The sequence below is a fragment of the Anas acuta genome, chromosome 26 (assembly GCF_963932015.1).
Source record: "Anas acuta chromosome 26, bAnaAcu1.1, whole genome shotgun sequence".
NCBI classification, from domain to species: Eukaryota; Metazoa; Chordata; class Aves; order Anseriformes; family Anatidae; genus Anas; species Anas acuta.
Window position 1 is genome coordinate 5,586,552 of NC_089004.1, and position 18,317 is coordinate 5,604,868.

Here is an 18,317-nt window from a genome sequence, read left to right on the forward strand (position 1 = left end):
GGTGGCAGGATGGGGACCCAGCTCCTGGGAGGGACGTGCGCTGCGGTGGCTCACCTGAGGTATGGATCCCAGTAAGCCTGCCCCCAGTGCGTTCCTCTGGGTCCTGCTGTTGAAGATGGGAGTTTCAGGAAAATTGAAGGAAATGATCAAATTCTTTTTCAAAAGAACAAGGAAACAAAGTGCCCAACATCTTTCTTTTGGAGTATGTGGGACAGCCCTACCAGGCGACCCGCTGGCTGGACTGACATCAAATGATTTGGGTGAGTCAGATGTCAGTTCAGGTTTGCCTTGTACCAAACTGTTCCACTGCTTCTATATTTAGAGTGGGTGGCAGCAAAAAACAGCAGCCTTGCTCTTTAAAGCAATTGTCTGAACTTGATATAATCCAAAGATGCTCCCCACCCAGCTCGTGATGTCCCAGAAAGATGAAAGAACTTCTGAGCCATTATTCCTTCCAGGAGGGTAGGAAGCAGCTCTGCAGTAAGACTGATGATGTTTGTTGGCTTCCAAACACCGTGCACCTTCACGGACCTGCCTTTACGTTCCCCTTGACTGCTTCAAGAGGCAACCTCAATGCGAATCGGTGCCCGAAAGGCGCTGATGTAGGGCTTGCACCCAGAGCAGCTTCCATGGGGCACTTTGCTGGTAACCAAATCCCGGAGAGGGCTGGACAGGGCAATCCTCCTCTGAGGCTGTTCTCACATCCTGGCCCTGGCAGTGCAGCGAGGTTCCTTACTCGATTCTTGCTGTTAACACTGATTTTTGCAGTCTGATCCAAGCCAATCTGCCAGTGGCTTTATGCCAGCTCTTCAGACGAGGGAGGGTGTCTTCTGAGTTTGTGATGGAGGAAAAAAAAAAAAGGCAGAGCGCAGTACCAAAGGTGCTAAAAGGGCGGTGGGAAATGCTACGTGCTCAGTGGCTTTCCCAAGAGGGTCTCAGGGCAGTGCACCAGATTCCTCTTAGCCTTTATTTCAGGCCTCCAGGAGAAGGCACCTCACGTTCCCAGCTTTGAAACCCAGATTAAAGGAGGCAAAGCGACACGCCAGTGCTGGTCATGGCACAGCAGCTCCAGCTGGGGAAGCCGGGGCTGGCTTGGTTTGGTTTCCTTCCCGTTACCTTAGCTGACTTCTGGCCAGCCCCACGAGGCACTGGTGGAACGGGAGGCGATGGTAATTTTTCTGGTAAAAATAGTTTTCCCTATTCCTGGTTAGTTCGTTAAGCACTGGCCGAGCTCTGTCCTCGTGCAAGGGAGAGAGGGAGACCGCAGCAGCTTCAGGCTGAAGGCAGCCCAACGAGCCGTTCCTGTGCACAAATACATTAATTCCCAGAAACTGTGCCCGGATTTTAATTTGGCTGGATAGATGGAGGAGCCACGAGGCAGCGTTAACTTGCCGGATCTGTTACGTGCAAGGGTGCTAAACCCAACGCTGCTTTTTGAGGGTGTTATCTTTACGATGCAAAGAAAAAACAGGAGATAACCTAAATCCATATGTAAATCTGAGGCACTGCGTATGAATGAGCTGCTGGCCACACGCGGTGTTTTAATTGCTTGGTAATATTTTGGTGGCGTAGTCGCTCCCCAGCTCTGCTCCTGGATGTTATTCCTTCTTAAATTTTGCTTCTCCCTCCTCACGTTGCCCTGCTGAGGCTGATTGCTGTGGCTTCTGTGAGCTTGGCACCACGAAGAGCTCACAGCTTGCCACGAGAGGAGAGCAGGCAGCTCGGCCGAACCGTTCCGGTGGCTCCGGCACCAAAACGTGTTGGGTGGCGATTGCCCAAGCGGCGTGAGTGCACAGCCCTTACGGGAAGGATTACGAAGCACATTCCTTGCTCCTGCAGGAGAGGGAAAGGCTCGCGTGTGTAATAGCAAAACCAGAAGGAAGCCTGAGCGCAGGCCAGAGGCTGCCCCTGGGAAGGAGGAAGGGAATTGTGCAATCCGTACCTACCCTCTGCTCGCAGGGCGCCAGGGGAGGGAGCAGGAGGAAGCGCTGGCGTGTGCCCTGCCCAGCAGGGAGGAATCAGAAAACCTCTGCCTTTTCTCACTTGTTAGTGCAGTGGAGATTTTGCTTTGTTACTGGGCACAATCAGCTCCATCCAGAATCCGTCCCTGTCCGGGCTAACCGCTCTGTCTGGCCGTGCGTGTCCCTGACCCTCCTGTCTGTGTCTCTAAGCTGAGCTCTGTGGCTGGTGTGAAGCTCTCTGCCAGAGGTGTACAGCGGGGGCTCTTCTCTTTCTAAGTCTGCGAGCTCCTCTGTGCTGTTTGCAGTTTTGTGACCCGAAGGAGCATTCGGGTGTGATACTTCCCTGAAACTCGATGCTTGTCCTTACGCAGTGTGATTGTCAGGTTCCGTCACACCTGTCAAACGCCTGGCACTGGGACATCATCAGGCTTATTTTGCTTTGTTGTCAGGACTGAAATATTATTTAGTCCTGCGGATTAATATTTTTTCTATGAAATCCTTCCCCGTTTACACAAATTGCTGAGAATTCAATTCTTTATCTTAACGCAGCTCTCCAGACTCTTGTGCTCCTGAGTCTGGGAAGTAGGATGCAACTTGGAGCTGTCTTATTTTGCCATTCATTTATCTCTTCTGGGTACACACCCCTTTCTAAAATCAATCTCTTGTATGTGTCATCCTGTAATTGACCCTTCACCGCTGATGCTGGAGTCTGAAGCAACCTGAGGAGAACTCAGAACTGCCAGGAAATAACTGCTTTTCCCATTTCCTTACAGGCAATATTTTAATTCCCCTCACGATTTTTATATGAATTCCATCAGCAGACCACATTTCTTGGATACAAACTATGCATCTGTGGACCCCACTGACTTCTTACCAAAAAATGGTGATTTTCCTCAGGTGAGTACATAGCTACTGATGGCTTTGGGGAAGAACTGTACTTTTGTGGTGATGGGTTTTGTTTTTCAGGGTTGTGGTAGAGAGGGGAAAGGAAAAGGCCAGCAGTGTCTTAAACTTGTCTGGCATCATATAGGAATTGCACACAATTGGGGTAAATTCTGCTAGAAGCAATTCAGAAGCTATCCATTGTCTTGGTAGGAGCTTCCCTGTGCTAAGATTGCTTCTGGCTTTTAAAATTATGTTTAACAAACTCTGAAAGCACGTGGGAGCATCCTGTTTGCAGGAGGGTGTAGGTAAGTGTGAATGTGAGAATGCTTCAGTCAGTTAATTCATTTGTCTCCTAGAACTTTCTTCACTTACACGTATTGCACTTGCTTTACAAGTGGTGGATTCCTGAGCAGTGAATGTTTAAGGACTGCATCAGCTCAGTGCCTAACGAGCTGAGGTTTGAGCCAGTTCCTGTTTTTTTTTTTCTTCAATGTTGAAGTGTGGGAGTCAGTCTCCCTGGTTCATTTGGTGTCCCTAGGGACCAGCAGGCATCCTCACCTCGGGGATCCCTCTGGGCTGGAAGATCTTTATGTAGAGTTTTTGAAGTGCTTCACTTGCTTTTAGCAACATCTTCTGGTAAGATCAGTCAGTGGAGGCTGGAAAGTGCAGCTTCTGTGACAGCTGACTTGAAATAAAGAAGGGACTAACTACATCCTTTCTGGGAGTTAATATAGATGTTATCGGTGTCTGTGCATGTTCTTTGCAGTGTTTTTTTTATACCCAGTGTCTGAAGATGTCTAGTGAGTGAAACTGTAGAAAGTTACCCTGCTCTGACCTATCAAGGCAACAGCCAAACTGAACAAACTCTGTAGTCCCGGCCCTCCCAGCTCCGTAAGTTACTGCACTGATTATTGGGGAAGCAGATAATGTGCTGGCTGCAGTCCAGCGTCCTCCCTCAGGTAGTCAAAGGGCACAGCCTGCTGTGCCTCCAGAACTTCAAAGCAGCAGCCGAGCAGTGCGGCAGAGCTGCGGAGTGCCCTTCGCTGCCAGCCCCCAGCCTGTGACCTGACCACGGCTCTGCCTCCAGGCACAAAACGTGAGAAGGGGCAGAGCTGGTGGTTACTGGTTATTGATCAGACAATGCAATGAGGAGCTTACGTGAAAAATTTCAGGGTAGTTTTTGTATACTTAGGTCTCCTAATGAGATTTTATCAGCAGGCTGGCTGGGGGCTCAGCAGTTGCTGACAGATCGGACCTCACAGCCTCAAAGGTGCCCAGGGGATTTCAAAGGAACCTTTCAGGTGTGCAGAACCATGGGCTGCGTTCAGAATCTGTGTTATCTACAAGTCAAATCAGTTTCATGAAAAGTACTCTTTTTTTTTTTGTTTCTGGTCACACAAAAGCTTACCAGCAGAGCCAGGCTTCCTCTGCGTGTGGGAAGGAGCTAATCTGAACATCGCAGTTGTCTGCCCCAGGTCTGTGCCTCGGCGTGGCAGATAAGCCCAGCAGTGCTGTTGGGGTGTGCGTGCAGTGGAGCTGTTTGGCTCCAACCCCTTCTGCATCCAGGTGAAGATTGACCCTTCTAGATCTTCGCTCTTAATTCTAGCCGAGCCCTGCAGCGCAGCACTAAGCTGCTGGGAGCAGTAGAAGGGAGACGTGTGGATAAACTGGGGCAGTATGCATGTGCTTTGGGCTGGCATCGTGCTTTGACACATCAAGAAATGCTTCCGTAGGCCCCAGGAAGCTCCTGTGAGCTTTTGAATGCTTTTTTTCTCTGACTGCCGAATGTCAAGACACGTGTATAAACAGAAACTCTTTCCTTTGTAATCTCTGTTCCTCCTGCATGATTCATTGAGGTGCCTCAGCTTCTTGCTGTGCAGTGGATGCAGTGTCACGAACGTTGGATTATGCTGCTGAATTGATTCAGCAGGGAAGAGCAGCTTGACTGTAAAGAACTTTATTCAGAAATGCAGCACGAAATACATTTATAGCAGTAGAAAACAGCAATCTGATGCCTTTCCCCTCTTCTTGAGGGAGATGGGCTAATTCCTGCTGAGTTTTTTTTCTTGGCAAGCCCAGAGAGAGGTTTCAAACCTCCTTGGGGGTCTGATTGCTGCAGGTTTGGTTATATACATGCTGGGGATTCGAGCCCTTTGAGGTAAGCCACTGGTGTGGTAACCCAAATTCAGCTCCTTGAGCAGAGCTGCGACTCGCCTGCCGCCACCAGGAGCTGTTGCTGACCAGAGGCTTCTGACTGGATAAAACCAGATAAGTAAATGAATTATAATAGCATTGATCCTGGCCTCCTGCAGAATTAATTGTGGGAGGAACAAGGCAGAAATGTGACCTCCTCAACCTGTGCGAGCCATTTAGCAGGCTGCGATGGGAAGAGGGAGCCGGGACCTCTCCGCAGGTCTCGGCGTGCAGGTCTGGTGTAGTTTGGTTGATGGGTTTAATGGGAAAGGGGCTTTGGTACTTCTTTAACTCACACACTTTCTAGTATCTAAGTGGTCGATCAGCTTCCTTCCCCTGCTGCGTGCGGAAATCGATCTCCGCCAGCTTGAGAAGAGCAGATTTTGGAGATCCGTTGTGAAAAGGAGAAGCCGAGCTGCTGTGAGACTGCACCCATCACAATGTGCCTGCAAAAGTTCTTTAGATTCAAGAAAGGGAATGCAGTGCCCATCTCTGAATCCAGCACAGCCAAGCCACTTCTTTTGCTGTGCTGTCACAGCACACGGAGCAGGCAGTGCCCCGTAGGGTCACACAAGGAGCAGAGCATTTTATGGGTCTTCTTCAGTCCTGCTCGGTGGCTCTCTGTAAGCCCGTGCGCTGAGTGTTACTGCCTGGGACTTTCTGGAGATTCCCACAGATAACCCAAGGCAGCGATGTGTCACCCCGTGTGCTCTGAAACCGAGAAACACTGAACAAGATTTTTGTTAGAGCTTTGTTTTCCAAAATGAAACTGCTCTGATCTAGTTGGTGTTTGAGAAGAGCGGCGTCTGTCTGGGGCTGCCGCAGCACAGACAGACGCGTGCTTGCCAGGTGCCCAGGGTGACAGTGCCCACTAATGTGAAATAACACAAGTTTTGTGCTCTTCTGTCTCCCAAAGAGGCGTTTTAGTCTTAGCCAACCTCCAGCTCGGGCTGTTTGCCATGCTGAAGTGTGGAGCCAGAGCAGCCTTTGGCTCTTGTCACCTTTGAGTTTTTTGTGGGGTTTGCTGCAAGTGCTCTGACATGTTAGCGTGTGGTAAGCACTAATGTGGAAATAGGTTGATATAACCTAGGGCTCCGTAAGCTGCTGGTCATTCCAGAGAAAAGCTGATGCCTTTTTATAGGAGCCAGAATTGGAGCTTGGATCTCATAGAGCGGGCAATTAACTGGAGGCAGTGGCATCCATCTGGAGTCATCCGGGAATGTCCTGGAGCCTTTCCATCCCTTGCTTCAGCAGTATTTTCCACTTCACTGATTTCCTGCTGTCCCAGATGCCAAACTGTTAAATATTAACAATCTGCATGGAAAGCTGAAACATGCCATTCAGAAGGTGTGGGAGCAGCTTGGGTGGCTCTATCTTTTCAGGTGACTGTGTAGGAAAGTACCTGTCTTTTCTGTACTTGCCTGGTGTGGTGGCAGGAGTGGTAAGTCCCACAAAACGTTGTGCTGTTATGACCATGCCAGAATAAGGACTGAAACCAAAGAGAGAACATGAAGAGTTTGCACGCTTTGGTAAGAGATTCCTGATTAAATCTGTGGTCACTGAGCAGCCGAGATAAATCGGGTGCTTATGTGAGAACCTCGGCTGTCTTCACACATGAGCACAGTTTATTCTCTCGACTTTGTTCAGATACCAGAATCCATCCTGTGACAGCAAGCCCAGCGGTGCTGCTGAGCCGTACCCCAGGTGGCAGCGCTGGATGTGCCTGCATACAGCCCGTGTGTCCCTGCGTGCAGCCCGGCAGTGCTGGGCTTTCTGCTCGCTGTCCTGGGGGGCCAGAGGAAGGGAAACGTCATCTCTGATGTGGGGTGAAGCTTTGGGATCCTGTGTGTGACCTGGTGGTGAGCTGGTGCACGCTGTGTCCTGCGGCTGTTCGGGGCTGCTCCAGCCCAGAGCCGGGCTGCAGAGGCAGTTTCTCTTTGAAGAGCTTTCCGGGGATGCACGTGATGCTGAAAATGGATTTAAAAGGTCTAAAGAGCAGATGCCTTCTGATTCCGTCGAGGTGTTTGTGCAGTGAGCACTTCCTGCTGCTGCTGGTGGTGATCTGAGGCTTGTTCGTGTGACCGAGGGCTCGAGGAACCGACCCAGGGGTGCAGAGAGCTCAACTTTCTTCCTCCCGCGCTGCCATCTGAGTCCCCGTCTTCGCTCCCTGTTTTGTCTCAGAGCTCCTCAGTCTGCTCCTCAGCACGCAGACCGCTGGTGCCATCAGAGGGAGTTGCCACACTTGTGAATTGCTCTGGGAATTTCTTCTTAGTTGAATCATTCACCGCTGGCACTGGGGTCTGGTGAGCAGCCCTTTGTGTGCATCGCAGCAGCCCCGGTGAGTGCATGTTGGAAAAGATGCTTCATGTGCGTGGCCAGAGCAGCCGAATGGGGACTTGTTTCCTCCCCAGTATTTTTGTTTTTTTGGCTTGTTCTTGGGTGATTCATCCTTGCCGGTCTGCTGGCATTCTTTATGTAAACAAGTGGCTTAAATTAAGGTTTAGAAAATAGTTACGAGGCCATCTTGGAGGCTGATAGCACTTCTCGATCTTGGGAACCGTTGTCTTCAGCCAGAGCCTTGCTCAGGCCTTGTGGTGTCGTCACCCTACAGAAAAAGTCCTCTGACTGCGCACACATCCTTAGAAATCAAACCCTAGAGGAGACGCACGACTTCGGCTGCCCCCGCTCCGCTCCCCGCCTGCTTTTTGCTGCTCTGGCCTCACAGCCTGCGGGCTCGAGGTGCTGCTGAGCCCCCTGCTGATGTGTTGGGAAGGCATTTCTATCACAGCCGCGTTATCTCGGAGCTGTTGGTTGCCACAACAGAGCTCCAAATCCGGGAAGTTTCAGTTCGTGCCCTGGCATCTGGTGTCCCCGGGCCAGTGCCCGTTAACCACGGCGTGAGCCCCGAGCCTTATCACAGAGCAGAGCGAGCTGTTGTAGAAAAAGCATGCCTGGTGCTTAAAAGCTTCTCAGCCCCCGCAGGTTTTTCTCTAAGCTTCCCTGTTCCGTCCTGCTTAGAGTCACTCAGAGCACGCGGTTCTGCCCGTTTCCTCGGAGCCCTTTTTTGTTTGCCTAATTTCACCCAGCCTGTTCCCGATGTCTTTCCAGCCCAGGACCTTTCTGAACGCGGAGGCTCCTCTGCTGACTGCATTTTTGCTGAGTTCCACTGAAAACCGAGCTGCCCTTCCCGCAGCGGGGCTGAGCAGCTCCCGGTGGGCACGGCAGCCCCGTGAGGGAGCCCCCCCAGGGCTCGTCCTCCCCTTTGCTCGTCCCTTCCTCGTGCAGGGAAGCACTCCACGTGCAGCTGCTCTGGCAGGGAGCTCGGGTTCCCCTTCGAAACCTGAGGGAGGGAGCTCAGCCCTGGTCCAGGCTGTGGGGTCAGGCAGGAGTTGTCTGCTGTTGGGTCGAGCCCTTTGCAGGGTGCTGTAAGGTGCAGCCAAAGCCTCGTGGGATCCCTTTCAGGCAGCTCGTGGCGTGTGGGGGCTCTTGGCCACGCGTTAACCATACACCAGCCCTCGTCCTGCTGCCACCCCCTTGCAATCTCCTATTAATCCTTCTTGTTAAAGGAAGGGGGGAATTAACCTGCTCTTAAACAAAAGTATTAATTTTTAAAAGTGCTTCAGCGCACAGAGCTGTGGTGATTTAAGAGAAATCAATGCACCAGTTATTAAATTATAAGAAGGACTCAGTTCTGACCGAGATGAAGAGTTTCCTGGAATAAGAAACCACCTGGAATTTCCTATCGCTGTCCTGGAGTGCTGTCTACGGGGAATACAGAGAGTGAAATCAATTAGCAGCCAATTAACGGGCTCTGGTGCCTCCGAAGCCCTGTGAACAAGGTGCTGTACACGCTCACCTCTTTGTTTTCCTACTCCAGGGCTGGGCTTCTGGTCTGACCTAATTACTCCTGAAAAACTCTCCCGGTGAGGTGCCCAACACCGAGTGCCGTGGTTTAGGGAAGCAGAGGTGGGGATTAGGGCGGCGTGGCTCTGCCGCACTGGGGCCGTGGCATGGTGTTTGTCTGCTGCTGGGTGGCTCCCCTCCTGCAGGGTGCCTGGGTGATTCCACGCCAGACAGCACCACGAGGTGATCTGACAGCAAAGGGCTGAGCCCCAGCCTGGGCTCCCAGCTCAGAGCCGTGCCGGCGCTGCCTTCACCTCCTCGTGCACCGATGGCATCAGCAGGGGTTTGGCTGCCTCCTCTCCTCATCGTCGGGTGAGCTTTAGGAGTAAATCCTCCTCCTCCGTATCTAAAAGGAGCTCTTGGGGTACCTCAGGTGGAGATAGCCATGGTTAAGGGTGAGTAATTCTGCTTTTGGGACCTCATTTGCTGCCAGCCCCATGAAGGGGTGCGAGGGCCTGGAGGAGGACCTGGCTCAGATGCCTCCTCCCTTCCAGGCTTGTTCGTTTTCATCTGCTTTGCTGGCTTCTAGTGCTGCTGTGCCCACCTTCTAGACAGGAGAGGAGGCATGGGAGGCAACAGAAAACTGCCCTCTGAAATTCTTGGCAAGCCCTGCTCTCTGCCTCCTTCCCTTCATAAAGCTAGCAAAAGCGGGAAAAGCGCTGGTCTGAAACACGGAGTGCACTTGAAAAAATGCTGGTAATATAATTTAATAGCAGACCACTGGGAGATGTATTAAAATAGATGCTTTAATTCAAAGCAGAGTTGGTCTGAGTCAGCCTGATGGAGCGAGTTTCCCTGTCTCCAGTGGTGCTGGTGGTGGCTGCGTGTCCTCCGGGTACCACGCTGAGGCTCCGAGGGGCAGCCTCGGATGCTCTTTCAAACACCCCTAACGCCACTGGTCCTAGCACGGCAGTCACCGTGAGAAGTTTGCCTCCAACACGAATGGTTTCTTCATTTTTTATTTCCCTGGTCTCATGTTATTGTTATTTTTAAATATCCTCTTTGCTGCTCGAACTGCCCTCCGGCACGTGAAGCTGCCGGTTCGCAGCACCTTTAGGCAGCGAAGTGCTGCAGGAAATTCAGCCCCAAAGCCTTTGGCTGGGACAGCCACGAGCCCCCAGCCCTCCTGATCAGAGGCACTATCCCACATCGATCTGTGCTCTGCTTTCCTAGAAGTTCAGCGCATGCTTTCAGGAAACCATCAGCGCGTTCAGGAAGCTGCCTGGTAGGTCGGTGATTAAAAGGCAGCGGCTGATTACCTGTGCAGATGACCCGGCGGGGTCACTGCGGGGGGTTAACGTGGTGGTTTCTGCAGGATGCCGGTAAGCCCGGCTGGTGGTGTGAGCCCTGCCCTGCCCCGATTGTCTGCAGGCACCTTCACAGATTGATTGTGGAGAGGGGAAACGCCGTGGCATGCCTTGTCCCCAAGGAAGGGTTCTTAAAATACCGGGTGGTGGTTTTTTGGTGGGGATCTTATCTCCTGTGATTATATTGCTGTGGTATTGCAAAATCGATTTGGCAGTCCCGGTATCTACGGCGATGTCACCTGTCTTCCCTTTGATGTCCCAGGTTTGTTGCCTGCATTTTGCCCCATTTGTCTACTAAGAGAAAAGGAAGAAGGAAGAAGTCCCCTGCTTTTTAAAGGCTACAGGAATAACAAGACCTTAGTCTTAGACAGACAGTGGTGGTGTAATCCAGGTCACACCACGAGTCAGTCACCAGCAGGTCGCTAATTAAGACGTTCCAGAAATGTGTTTGGTCTCCTCGCTTCCAACGTGCCATTAAAGCACCTGTCCCAAGCTCCAGGGCACCACCAGCTACTCAAAGACAATCAGAGCCAGCTCCGAGCAGCAGTGAAAGCCTGCTGCCACCTCCACCCCAAAGCAGCTGCCCACAGAAACCAAGCGCTTCGTTTTCACCCCGGTTCCTGCAGTCGCTCAGCACCGCGCTGTGCCCCGGGAGCTCCGCAGTGCCTGGGGAAGGGCTTTTTGCTTTTTGCTTTTTGCTTTCCCTTTTGCTTCTTTCTTTCCCTTTTGCTTCTCGGGAAGGGGTGGGACCTGTGGACTGGGCGGTTGGTCTGATGGAACCTGGATCCTCGTGACTGAGGGGTTTTGGTGTGTTCAGCCCTGCGGGCCCCAGCTGCCCTGTTTGCAAGGGCCGCATCCTGCGGGTGCTGGTGCAGCCCCGGGGGCCGTGTGCTTTTCTCACAGGGGTCTCCAAGGGCAGTGCTCGCTCCTCATCCCATGGCATGAAGCAAAACCGCCCCAATGCTCGCTTCCCTGGGGTCTCAGAGGGGCTGCGAAGCTCCACATGTTGTCCTCGGATGCTGCTCTTGGCTCCTGCTGGGGGCTTTGCTGCCTTCTCTTGCTGAACTTCTGTTTTTTGCCGAGCGCCTCGCACCCTCTCGCACCCTGGGGTTTTCCAGCAGCCCTGGGCACGGAGCCTCGGGAGCCAGCGGTGACAGCGGCACCAGGGCGCTGCTGCTGGCTGTGCTGGGGAGAGCTCACGGGGAGCTTCTGCACCAAAACCTGGCAGGGAAGTTTTAGTTTTTCTGCAGGGCAGCGCTTGGGCAAAGTCACTTCTCCTCCCACCTCTAGCCGTGGAGCAGACTCCTTGAACTGGCGGTGAATGAAGCCCTTCCAACTGACCCCTTTTTGTGCCTTTCTTCTCCCCACCAGAAATTTTGCTCCCCACCCCCATTTTTATTTTTATTTTAACCAAAACTTTAGAATAAACTTTAAAAGGGAAGCCCTTGGGAAAAGAAGGCAGGGGTTGTGGGCGCAGAGGCAGCAGGGAGGCAGCAGGGAGGCAGCAGGGAGGCAGCGTGCCCCTGCCCCTGCCCATTTTCTAATCATAGGAGTTGGGGTGGGGCAGATCCTAAAGACAAAAGAAAGCACATGGCTCCTTATTTAAGAAAAAGGAAAGGAAAAGGTGCTGCTTGGGACCTTTTCAGCTTCATTGTGTCACCTCGAGCCCCCCAGACCCCCGGGGCAGGAGGTGCTGGGGTGATTTCTGCGCTTGGGGAAGGGGCCGAGGTGGCAGCGGGTGGCCGTGTCCCTGCAGGGCCAGGTCCTGCCGCGGAGCGCAGCTTTGTTTACAGTGCATCTGTGGTTGAATTACACCACATACAGTAATTCTCATCGCACTGCCAGTAATTTCACTGACTTACCAAGCAGGCATCATTTCCTGAAAGTCAGCCCTCGTACTTAGAGGAAGTAAGAGCACTCTCCTTCATGACTAAACAGCATATGCAAATTTCCACGGGCTCAGGACAGACGCACTGGATGGCTGTCCTTTTTTCCTCCATTTTCACTCCTTTCTTCTGCATGTTAATTTTTAAAAACCCTTGATGAGCTCTCTTTCTGGCCGTTGCTGCTGTCGCTGTCATGAATGAAGACCTTCCTGCCCTGCACACTGAGAAAGCTCGCCGTCCTGCTTCAGCCGTGCCCTGCGCTGCCAACACGCTGCATGCTGCTTTAAAATGTCCGAAATGCAGTTCTGGCTAAAGTTCCGATCCCTGGTCAAGGTAATGCTGGATCGATTTATTTTTCCTCTTCCTTGGAATTCCTGGTTTGTGTTTTGTTTGGTTTGTCCCCCCGGGCTTGCATGTCCCTTATTTTTATTTTTTTTTGCCACGGCAGCGGAGTTTTTGGGCAGCGCTGCGTGGTGCCAGGCAGCGAGGGCAGATTTGCCGTGTTGGAGATGGGATTTGTAGATTTGTGCCTCTCCGAAACGTGAGTGCATTACTTGGAGCCTGCTCCTGTCGGTCGGGGCTTGTTTACTGTGAAACTTGGAGGAAAAGGGGCTGTGTGGAGAATTGATCTGCGTGTTTATGTAGCTGTAATGGCTTTCAGGAATTTTATTTTTAAACCAGATGCTGTGTACAGAAAAGCAAGGGAAATGCAAGACAGAGCACTGAACCCTTGAGACTGCAAGTTTATTGCCCCATATTTAGAGACTTTGGGTTTTGGCAGCTAAAAGATTTCCTTTTAGTGATTGATAGCTTACATTGTAGCTGTTAATTTTCTTATTCTGTTTTATCTGAAACCTAGCTGGGTTAACCTGTGATTGCTGAGAACCCAAACCTTTCTCGTCTGGCACTGCTTCGATCATGTCTGTGTATTTGCATGTGCCTGTGTCTGTCTGATTTCTTTTGAAGCTCCTATCAGCTGGAGCAAGCAATCAGGAGCTGCTGTACCAAAGGGATATTTGTTTCCTCTGTGTCCGGATTGTTCTGGATTGTGAGCAAATAAACCATTTATAGTGAGGGCTTCATGGCCAAAATTATTTTTAGGATGCACACTGCTTCTGTATTTAGGCTTCACCTGTTCTTTCGGTATTTTTAACAAAGATTTTGCTTTGACTAAAAGAGCTGGGCTTGATCTAGTGGTTGGGAGAAAGGGGTTAAGTGTTTGTATTGTTTTATTGCCCCAATCTTTTCTAGGGAATTTATTCTTGTCTCTGCTAACCTCTGGTTTGGGATAACGATAGAAACGTCGTGTGCCGTAGCAGCATCGGTTGGCAATTATTTTGCATTCAATTTAGAAGTTCAGCAAATTATCGTTATCATTGATTTATTGAGCTACTCGCTAGAGCATCTCCTGGTATGGAGATCAGGCAGTGATTTGTGATCATCTGCCTGCTGCTCTGGTTTATTGATCGTATTAGAACACGATGGACAGAGGCGCTGGCGAGCCCCACGGCCACCAGCATCGCGTAGCCTCTGCGTCGGCCGCTGCTGACCCCTGATAAAATTCTCCATTAAGCGCTCACCCTGCTGTAAAGGAATCGCCCTGTCACCGCCTTATGATGTGCTGCTGTGACTCCATCCCTGACACGAGCCGTTAGTTCTGAGCTGCTTTCACGAGAGCAGCCCTCGAGGTCTCTGTGACAGGAGAAACGGGGAAAAGTCTGCGCGGAGAGCCGCGGGGCAGGGCTCGGCGCCCTCAGCTCGGGCGTTTGTGTCCTGGCACGGAGGAGCACGAGAATCATAAAATCAGAGAATCACAAAGGCTGGAAAGGACCTTTAAGATCTTCTGGTCACGGAGCAGGTGTGGGAGATGGGAGGCGAAGGTGGCCTCTGCCGGTAACTCTTGTGCCAAGGGCGCTCTGCGGAGTGCGGGCTGGGTTTTGGTTGGCTGTGCAAAATGGGAAAGGGAAAAAAAATAAAGCCCACCCCAAATAGATAGGGCCTAATTTCAAGAATCAGTCATTCGCAGAGGATTGCTGTGGATTATCATTTGAGATAAAGATCCAGCCTCGCAGGGTAACTTCCTTCTGTTACAGCAATTACATTTACACTGAGACATAAAATAAGCGCTACTGCTATAAAATCCTCTTATTTCTAAGGAGGAAAAAAAAAAAAAAAAGCTCTTACTAATCAGCCTTAAGCAGGGATGAAATAACTCACTCCAAATCCTGAAGCCAGCCGTGTCCCCGGAGTGATCCATTCTCGAGCACATCAGAGGTCTGGGACCACGTGTTGGGGTGTCAGCAGCGTTGTGCCCCTGGGAAGGGGTGGTTTTGGGCTCCCTGTTTCAGTGCTGGAGATTTGGGCAGTGATCCTTCCCCTCCTGCAAGGCCTGGTGACTCCAATTTGCTCCACATAAGCCCGTGGAGTCATTAGTCAAGGCAGGGTTTGCAATGACACGGATCGTAGCTATCAGCGTGGCATTAAATTAATTACGCCGCGTTTTGTAGTTAAACAAGGCTAATTTGTTGGGGCTGCGCTGGAAGCTCTGCGGGGCAGGGATGTGGCACGTTACGAGTTTCAGTGCTCTGTAGGTAATTCAGTAATGGGGTAAGACAAACAGGGGGCTCTGAAAGCCTGTGACTAACGCCTTGTCATACTGCAAGGGGACGGACTCGCTGAAGTCTTTTCCAGGGCTGGTTTTATCTCCCTCTGACTTGCAGGCTGAATTCCTCTTCTTTATTTCAGGCCGGGGAGCGGGGCTGGAGCTGTCACGGGGCTCGTGTGGGGCCAGCAGGGAGCCAGGGAGCGTGGTGCCGGGCTGCCTCGGGCTCTTACAGCTCCCCCCGACACTGTCCCAGCCTGGCGCGTCCCTCTCTGATGCTCCTCGAGTGAGGTGTTGTCTGGTGGATGCCCAGATGGATCCACCTGGCAGAATTTTTTGGAATGAATGAAAAAACGACCCCATCCTGCCCCTGAATTTTGAGCCTGAGAATGGGAAGAAAAGTTGCTCCGAAATCACTTATTTCCAGCCTTGGTGTGTGTGCTGCTGTCTCTTAAAAACCTCTGATTCTGGGTAAACCCTAAAATAGCTGCCAAAATACCGAGAGTAAGAGCTGCACGGGAAGCGCTGCCCGGCTGTCGATGGGCAGGGAGTGCCCTGCGTGGAGCACAGCCTAACAAACAGCCCTTTTCTCCTCGAGCCCGTGGGTCTCCCCAGTTGATATTTGATGACTCGGAGGTTTACCCCTCTCTCCTGCAGTCTCTCTTGTTGCCTGCCTTTGTTGCAGCTGCCAGCTCCTGCACCTACGGCTTCAGAGCAGCGACTGACTTCTCGGTGGCCAAACGTGGCTGGCAAGAAGGTGGAAGGAACACGTCCTGATGGCTTTAAACACGGCAAAAACCTAACTTCTGATAGCAGGCAGGAGAGAGCCTGCCCCAGCCCTTGGCCAGAAGCCCTGAGGGATAACACAGGCAGGCTCAGCTGCTCCTGATTTTGTCAGGCAGGGCTAAGTGACTTTTAAAATCGTTGGCTGCCTTTCTGCTTTGTAGTAGGAAATGGCCTTTAACTGGAAATGAACAGTGATTTCTGCTCGTAGCTGACACCGTGGCTGTCCTGGCAGCCGTGCTGCGGTGTTATCACGCTGGTCTGGCTCTCGGCGTGGCGAAGGAAGCCCCCTCAGTGAGCAGGGCACAAACTTTTTCTGCCAGCCCCAACGTGGTGTGTGATGTGCCGGGGGGCTGAGCTGGCGAGGTGGAGTCAGGGAGGTGCAGGGATCTGTGCCGGAGTTTGAGGGCGGAAGGTAAAAGTGCTTCGGGCTGCCGGTTCTTGCCACCTGAAATTGGCAAAGCCAAATGATGAGCTGATGGTGGGGAGGGGACTGAGGGCACTTTGTGATCTGGAGCCGTCATGACTCAAATCGGCGTCACCGCCGGTCGGCACGAAATAAAACAATGGTGAGCTGCCTCCGCACCGGGAAACGGGCAGGGGCAGAGCCTGACCCTTGTCCCTGGGGCACGTTCGCTTCTTGCCCAGCTTGAGGCATGTCCCGGGAAGAGGGCTGTTGGATTTGCCAATTTTTATCCGGATGCAAACGCGGGTGACAGCAGCGCTCCTGCGCCCCTGCTCCTGGCAGCCCAGAACCTGTAGGAGGCTGTAATGATCCCCGAAGCCTCCAGGCACTGCTGTGCCATCAGCTGCGACTGAACAGCCCTGGCACCATCGGATGGAGCTGGTTCTCTGGGGGCTTTTGTGGATGCACGGAGTGCCCGAGTCTTTTGGGTGCCGGACAGATGAGTTTTCACCCTCCTGCAGCCACGTAAATCGCACACGAGGTTGAGGTGACTGACGTCCTGGGGGATGTACGGGGACGTGTACACGGTCCGAGTGAATCCTGAGTGCACAGGGCAGTGTTTCCTACTTCATCAGGTAACTGAGATTTTCACACAGCTGCTCAGAACGTGTGTCTGTTTGCAAGTTAGTTTCTGAGATCTGTGGCGCATGAAGGAACAGAGCTGCTCGGATAATGGTGAGAAATTCAAACTTTTTGGAGGAGTAGGAGCGAGAAAGGAGCTCTCTGCTCTTCTTCCTGCCTCCTCTAACTGTGGGCATCTCTTCCCTTTCAGGATGCTTCATACCTCGACGAGCTTTCCAACAACAACTCCCTCTTCTCATCCCCTGCGGATTCCCTCTCTGACATCGCGGATCCGAAGGACTTCTTGCCCACGGATAGCCTGAACCACGTGCCAACACTATGGGATGTAAACACGTCGCAGCAGAACCAAATAGAGGTACAGGATGCTTCCTCTTCCATCCTCCCCATCAGACAAAAAAAACCTCGGGCTTCATCCCGTGCTGTTGAGCTCAGGAGTGTTGAAGAGCTGGACTCGAGGAAAACGCAGTGCTGTAGCTTGTTAACTGTCCCCAGCAGCATCCAATGTATGTTTATTCTCCACGACAAATATTTTACTAACAATGACTAAAAACCAAACTGTCTCAATTTGAGACTAATCATTTGTGTTTACTTTGTGAGTCCAAGTCCCTGCAAGCTTTTACATCTCCTGGGCATGTGATCTCCCGGCAGGCTGAGAGCAACAGGAGGTTCTGTGCATTTTTACCAGCCTTCTGCTGTTATTTCCCCTCATCTATTGGGACTGCTTACTCACTGTTGCACAACCTGGTATCAGTCCCTACTGGTAGCCGCCAGCTGTGGCTGGTGGTGGAACTGATACCGGTCACATCTGCTCAGCCTCGAGATCTCAGCTGTCGTGGTGAAGATCCAGCCCTGCAGCAGGTTTCCTTTGTAGGTCATTGTCTTACGAACATTGTGGGGGAAAAAGTCAACATGAGAGCTCCAGAATGCAATCCAGCACACCTGTGCTTTAGTCACTGTTGCATTTTGAGGTTTGGTTCTGTTTTTAAAGGCTGCGTTTTGCTGTTAGTGATGACTTGGACTCGGTGTTTCCATGATGAAAGCTGGCTGTTTGTCACAGTCTGGAAATAAGAGCCCTGGCAGCAGTTCTGCTTTGAAACAATACCACTGAGCAGCTCAGTGGCAGGTTGGGCGCTCCCCTGGGTGCTGTCCTTCACCCCCTGTCTTCTACCGGGAGCCCTGCCGGTGCCACTCGCTGTCCTTCGGAGCTCTTAGGTTCAGATAAGGCCAATCAGCTCCTTTGAATTCCATTTATAAACAACTTCCTTCTGAAAAGAATCACCAACTATTTTAAACGTTCTCTTATCAGTGCCTTCTGAACACAGAGGTTGCTGTTTGTGTTTTGCTTTTTGTTTATTTTCGCTGAGCCTGACATTTCCTGACGAGATGTCGCTGAAGGCTATCCCAGGCTGGAGATTTCAGTTTCATTTTTGCATGGGAGGTGGGAACTTGCAGGAAGCCAGATAAAGGGATAGTTAGCTTCATTGATTGGCAACTGATTTAATATCTTTTTTTTTGTTTTTTGTTAAAGGAGGCAAGCAAATGATTTGGGGCAAAAAAGTAAAAGGTTTCTGCTTATAACATTCGGTGCAAGGCTGGGACCCAGCTGATGTCTTGCACCAACATACAAGCAATTTATCCAGTCTTTCCCTGCCCCTTCCCACATCATCGTGCCACCGTAGTTCTCCGTAAGATGCCAGGAATTTTGGCAGTTGATCTGCAGTACAGGGCTGAACGTGAGTCAGGTTTCAC

The 18,317-nt window shown here is 51.6% G+C and overlaps 1 protein-coding gene and 1 long non-coding RNA gene across 6 annotated transcripts in view; one reads left to right on the plus strand and one right to left on the minus strand.

The window, feature by feature from the left end:
• The window catches only part of SBNO2 (strawberry notch homolog 2), a 55,361-nt gene that overhangs the window by 14,963 nt on the left and 22,081 nt on the right, over positions 1-18,317 (plus strand). For 2 of the 5 annotated variants that reach the window (XM_068661328.1, XM_068661329.1), the window contains 2 exons: positions 2,735-2,858; positions 16,759-16,923. In XM_068661328.1, the coding sequence (XP_068517429.1) occupies positions 2,735-2,858; positions 16,759-16,923 (289 nt within the window). Of the gene's footprint in view, positions 1-2,734; positions 2,859-5,734; positions 6,569-11,779; positions 12,469-16,758; positions 16,924-18,317 lie in introns of those variants that run through there. The other 3 variants (XM_068661331.1, XM_068661330.1, XM_068661332.1) reach the window with 3 other exon arrangements.
• On the minus strand, positions 12,733-14,689 carry LOC137844781 (uncharacterized). Its single transcript, XR_011090015.1, has 2 exons — positions 14,353-14,689; positions 12,733-14,080 (listed from the first exon to the last, which is right to left on the minus strand). It is a non-coding gene; the product is annotated as an uncharacterized lncRNA (long non-coding RNA).